Here is a 6082-nt window from a genome sequence, read left to right on the forward strand (position 1 = left end):
TTACTTAAGTTTACACACGAATTTAATAGGTGTGCCAAAATATTATAAAAAATAAATTTATCTTCGCTACGCTTAGGATGGGCGGAGTATCTGTTCTTCGTAGTACATATTTTGATCAACTATGGACGGTCACTAATTTACGTTTACAACACTAAATATTTTGACAGTTGTATTCCAATCGCAAAATTCCAATTTCAACTAAAACCGAAGTCGGTGCTTTCCACTATTTCACTCCAATCCAAACAGAAGAACGAAGACATCACGTTGACGAGTTTAGCTAAACGAAACATAATTCTGCAAAAATGTCTATAAATAAGGATAAGAAGTGGAGTGAACTTTCGTGAGTTAATAAATAAATATAATAAAAATATTTATTCGTTACTATATAATCTGATTCTTTTATTGAACTTCAGGAATGTCGAGAGACATATGTTTTTGGAAAATACACCGACGGATTGCACTTTTATCGTTGGAATCGCCAAAGACGAAATAAAACGCATACAATGTCACAAGAAAGTCTTGGCAGAATGCTCAGAGGTTTTCAATTCGATGTTCAATGGGAATTATTTAGAATCGGAAGAAAATTGTGAAATTCGCTTGAATGATGTTCAATCTTATGTGTTTGAATATTTTGTGAATTATATCTATTGGAACGATTTGCCAGATGAAAGTTCTGTAATAGAGATTGCACAGTTGGATTATTTAGGTGACAAATACATAATTCCTTTTTTAAGTAATACAACTGAGCAATTGATAAAGGAAAAGTGTTTTATTACATTATTCGAATTAGTGGAATGTCTAAAATTTCCAATTTCTCACAAGTATGTCAAGATCATTAATTCTATTCCAGTTCGAATGATGAAAGATATATTGCCATCTTCTATTTACAATTTAAACCTGTCATCCTTTGTAGTGGTTTTAGAAAAGCTTAGTAATGTACTAGATAAACTAAGACTTTTTGAAATGATTGAAAAATACGTGTTCTTCAATTTTATGCAAAAAAAAAAAATATTAAAAATGTAAACGATACAGAAATACTAAGTGGGGCCAATAAAATTATTATTAAAAAAATGTTGTCAACGATTAAATTGGAGGATATGACCGCAAAACAGTTTTTGGACGGGCCTATGAAGTCGTCCATTATAGATGTGCACTTGAAATTAAATACATTAATTAAAATATCTAAAAGATGCATTCCAATGGAAGAAGTTATTTGTTGCAAGTGCAGAATAATTCATAAAATAAAATTTGTTTAAAATTAATCATGAACTTATTTTTAATTATTTACATAGATTTGTTACAAAGAAATTAAATTAAATATTGATAATGTCAAATTACCAATAATTTGTTATAAAGTATTTCTCACCAGGTTGATTATAAATGAAAAAAATATGTACTTCAAATATATTTGTATACACCAACAATAACAAAAAAATAAAAGAAATTAATATCGCAAATCCCGAGTATTTTTATTCCACTTTATGCGAATAGGGAGTTAAGATAATTTTGATTTTTGGAAGTAAAAAACCAAAATTTTTTTCATCTAATTACTCTTTTAATGCTTTACAATATATCTGATGCTACATTTTTTACTGTATGTCTATATAGTTAAGATATAATATATTACATAAGTGATTTTTTATTCAGAAAATTACCTTAAATAAAATAAAAATAATATGTAGCTACCCACAATTCAATGACTAAGAATTTTTTAATGCTTCTAGAGATTGTCGCCAAGTGTAAGGAGCTTATTAGTTTTTGATATAGTACTGAAACCTCTCATTTACTGCTCCAACTCAGAATTGGCAGGATGGATATATTAAATTAAAGACGAAAAATGTGCAATTTTTTTTATAGCTCCTTAATTCTTTAATATTATTAGCCCACAAATCCAGAAAATACTTTAAAATTAAAGACAATATATTTTCTCTTTGGTTAAATGAATATATTTTGATTTAATATATATATAGGTATGTGTGAATCCCTAGAAATCGTTAGATCCGTCTTTGAAACAGACTGCAAGATATGAAGACAAACATAACGACCTGTCGATCTAATTGTATGATGATGATCAAAGATATTTTCAAACAGATGGACTACGGACAATGTCATCAAAGACAGTTTGGTCAATTAGGAACATACCATTTGATCAAAAAAGAACGAGAAGTAAAAAAAAAAACGCAAAATTTTAATTTTTAATAATTTTCTTTATTATCGCCTTCAAAGTACTCTCCTCCTGCGGCAATACATGCATGTCAACGCTTGATCCAATTTTCCATACAAGTTTTATAGGCCGCCGAAGGTATGGTCTTTAGTTCACGCAGCGAATTCTCTTTTATGGCCTTTATGGTATCAAAATGCGTTCCTCGCAACGGCAATTTGAGTCGGGGGAAGAAGAAAAAGTCATACGGGGCCATATCTGGAGATTACGGTGCTTGATTGATGATATTGGTGGAATTTTTGGCCAAAAAATGCGACACAACCAACTTTGTGTGAGCCGGTGCGTTATCGATGTGTAAAATCCATGAATTTTCCTTCCATAAATCTGGCGTCACGCAAATGACGCATAACAACCAAATAATACTCCTTACTGACCGTTTGACTGTCCGGAAGGAATTCATAGTGCACCACACCACGAATATCGAAGAAAACAGTTAGCATAACCTTGATTTAGGACCGACTTTGGCGTTCTCTTTTCGGTTTCGGCTCACCTTCGAAGCACCATTCGATCGATTGTTGTTTGGTGGGCATGTCAAATTCATAGACCCATGTCTCATCACCAGTTATGATGCGTTCGATAAATGTGGGGTCACTATCTACGTTGGAAATTATCTCTTTGGTCACATCACAACGACGCTTGTTTTTAATGAAATTCGCCACACGAAATATAGACGCCAAACAAAAACTAATCGTACGATATGCGGTAAACTTTAACAGAATGTGTATAATAGTGTTGACAGCGTGAAAATAAAAAAAATTATAGATTGGATAAGTGCGGAAATTCAAAAAAAGAACGAATTCGTTCTTTTTTGATCACAAGGTATGTTTATATCTTTATTTAGTGATAAATAGATTTATGCAGTGATTTCGACTGCTACGCTATCTTATTTGTTTCTTTTATAAAGGTTATATCTTTTATTCCAACAATAATTTTTAACTTTCCAAATAATTTCGTTTTGTTCAACTTAGCCGTGATTTATTAGAATTAATCAATAGTTGTTTACAAATTAATTTAAAAATTTAACATTTCGTTCAGAAAGTGAAAAATGAATAAGACCGCCGTTGCATTGCATGCGAATTTTTTTCTTGCCTGTTCGTACGAACGAATCAAATGTACGTTATCATATGCGAGTGGTTACAGTTGCTGAGAACTATTCGCGCGATGTCTTGTCTTTCTCATGCGAATATTTGATTAAACAAAATATTTTGTTTGAAATTCATTCGGTTGTACGAAATTGAAGGTACAAATTAAGAGGTGTGTGTTGTTTTCATTCGAATTTCGAAGTTCAAATTTTGTAAAAGGAAACATATTTGAAAACATACATTTGTCAGTTTTTGAAAATGGATTACGATTTGTTAATTTTATTAGTTGGTGGCTTTAGGAGAATTTTAATTATTTTTATTTAAATTTATTATTAAATTAAATTATTTAAATTATTTTTATTTATTTTAATTAAAATAAATTGTTACAAATTTGTTACATACTGTATAGTAAACACTTATCGTATTGTAACAATTAATTAATCCATTGGAGAAAAGCAGTCTCGAAAGTTAAAATACTAATTAATTCTAGATGGAATACCATTCAGAATATAATGGAATATTGCATTTTTTAAATTCTAGCGTATTCAAAAAACTTTTGTTCACATTGCTCTTATTCGCCAAAAGATTTGGCAAACTCTCTATTTTTATGCCTTTCGCTAAATATTTAAAAATAATAATATTTACTAATAATAATATTTAATAATAATAATATTATTAACTATGCAAAAAAACTGTCTCATTATTATTGGTTTCAAAAAAAGTACTGTCAATTCGTAAGCAATGTGACCACAATATGCGATGTGTTCGCACGAGAAAACATATGTACGAACACGCAAGACAAAATTCGCATGCAAAGTAGCCGCAGCCTAATAAGAAAGCAGAAATAATTGTTTTTGTAAATATTATTAAGATTAATAATGCATTAATAAAATAAGTATAAATTCGTATAAGCCCATGCCGCAATTGCAATTGCAATTGAACATTAGTCAAATCGAATTTAAACTAGACAGGGGTTTTCTAGTCATTATAGGAAATGTAAATGATGCCAAGAAATATTTTGTTAAATCTAAAGTGTGGCCAAACGATGTAAACTTGTTTAGTTATTGCAAAATGGCAATTGAATGTTTGGATTACGTGGAAGTAACGGTGAATGACAGATGGTTGAAAGTTTATGTAATACTTTCAGACAAGAAACCATTGTAAGGTAGAGAGAGGTTATACACTCTGAACCTTGACTGGACAAAATTATTTAAAAAGATAAACCTATTTTCGAAAAAAGTAGGCAAAATAAAAGGGCACCAGGCTCGAATATATGTATATCCAAATATATCGCAAAAATTTATAAAAGCCAGGAAAGTGGCATTTTTTTTACTCGAAGCACTAGAAAACGAGATTGAGGTTTAAATGCGTGAGGGTAATTGGTTAAAGTGGAATAGTCACACTATAAAGTTACACTAAATCCAGGATTGGAAATCGGTAAACATCCTTTACCTACAATGGAAGGATTATTTAGTTCTATGTCCGGCGAAGAGAAATTTACAAAAATCAAACGTTTTTATCCAAATCGTATTTGCAGATGGAGCTACATCCTAACGATAGACATTTATTAATATTAAATACGCACAAAGGGTTATATCAACCGGCGATATTTGGAATAGCCAGCTAAATAGCAACTATTCATGAAACAATTATTAGCAGATATTCCTGAAGTAAAAGGTTTTTTACATGATATCAAGATAACAGGTCCAATGCTCAGTAGATCCAAGACCAGTGTGTGCGGGAGCGGTATTAAGTCATAAATTTGAAGATGGATCTGAACGGCCAATTCAATTTGCTTTTAAAGCAATAAATCAGGTCATAACTAGAAAGAACGTAAAACTACCATGACCAATTCATCATATGACACGGTCCCAAGAAACCAACTTGACAAACTAAGACCACACATTATTATTTAATCTGATGGAAAATTCAAACGCAAAACTATATAGGCATATAAAGAATATTTATATAGATATTCTAGACATTTTGGAGCAAAGATTTTTTGCAATTTTAACTATAACTTGAAAGTAATGAAAGAAAATTTCGATATTTTTAAGAATTTGTTGATGACGCATATTTATTAACAAGAATACAAGCATTTAAAATACATATTTAATAATTTTATTTATATCTTTAACAAAACAATCATGGTATGATTTTATTTAAACAATTGCGTTGTAGCGTTCCATCTCAGTACCTATAACATACATAACTTCATGGATTAGGTGGACCAGATAAGTTGTTAGGAAATTTTTCATTTTCTCTTTGTTTAGCAGTTCGTATATAGGAAGACAAAAATTCTATTGGTTCCAGAGGAAGTTCTCGAGCCAGTGCAATTAAAGCATCGCCAAAAATAGGTTCAATGTATTCGGTTAAATATTGGCGTATCGGCAAACTACGCGGATCAATAGGAGTCTCTTTTTCCGGTGGCACTTTACACGGATTTTTGGGTTTCATACTTTTAACTTTTTCTTTAAAATCTTTGGGAGACATTGCTTGAGAAAATAATTTCTCCTTTGTGACCATAATACCAGTTGCTTCACATGGCTTGTCTTTAGTATTGACCGCGCCTGTCTTTTTCTTACATTTTTTTGAACTTTTAGAAGACAATATACTTTTAGAAGAGATTATTTCAGTTGTGATATATTTTGAAGCTTCGTTGTATTTTTCGCAAGACTCGCATGGTTTGTTTGATGTTGCAAGCTCAGGTTTATTTTTATTGGAAGTAGAAGGCTTGTTATCATCCTCTTTCACCACTGTAAGCTTTTCCGACTCCATA

At 30.8% G+C, this 6082-nt stretch overlaps 2 protein-coding genes across 2 annotated transcripts; one reads left to right on the forward strand and one right to left on the reverse strand.

Annotated features, from left to right (window-relative positions):
• Positions 1-419: 419 nt before the first annotated feature.
• LOC119668747 lies at positions 420-1224 on the forward strand. Its single transcript, XM_038078361.1, has one exon. The coding sequence runs from the start codon at positions 430-432 to the stop codon at positions 1021-1023; it is 594 nt and encodes a 197-aa protein (XP_037934289.1). The 5' UTR covers positions 420-429; the 3' UTR covers positions 1024-1224.
• A 4133-nt stretch (positions 1225-5357) lies between these two features.
• LOC119668757 lies at positions 5358-6082 on the reverse strand (the record flags this gene model as incomplete). The annotated part of the gene is given in 1 exon segment (XM_038078371.1): positions 5358-6082. A coding segment is annotated over 1 exon segment (564 nt). The 3' UTR covers positions 5358-5517.

The sequence above is a fragment of the Teleopsis dalmanni genome, chromosome 1 (genome assembly GCF_002237135.1).
Source record: "Teleopsis dalmanni isolate 2A chromosome 1, ASM223713v2, whole genome shotgun sequence".
Lineage (NCBI taxonomy): Eukaryota > Metazoa > Arthropoda > Insecta > Diptera > Diopsidae > Teleopsis > Teleopsis dalmanni.

What these genes read in the sequence shown, in the direction of transcription:
- LOC119668747 (XM_038078361.1), top strand. Translation starts at nt 430, where the DNA reads ATGTTTTTGGAAAATACACCGACGGATTGCACTTTTATCGTTGGAATC.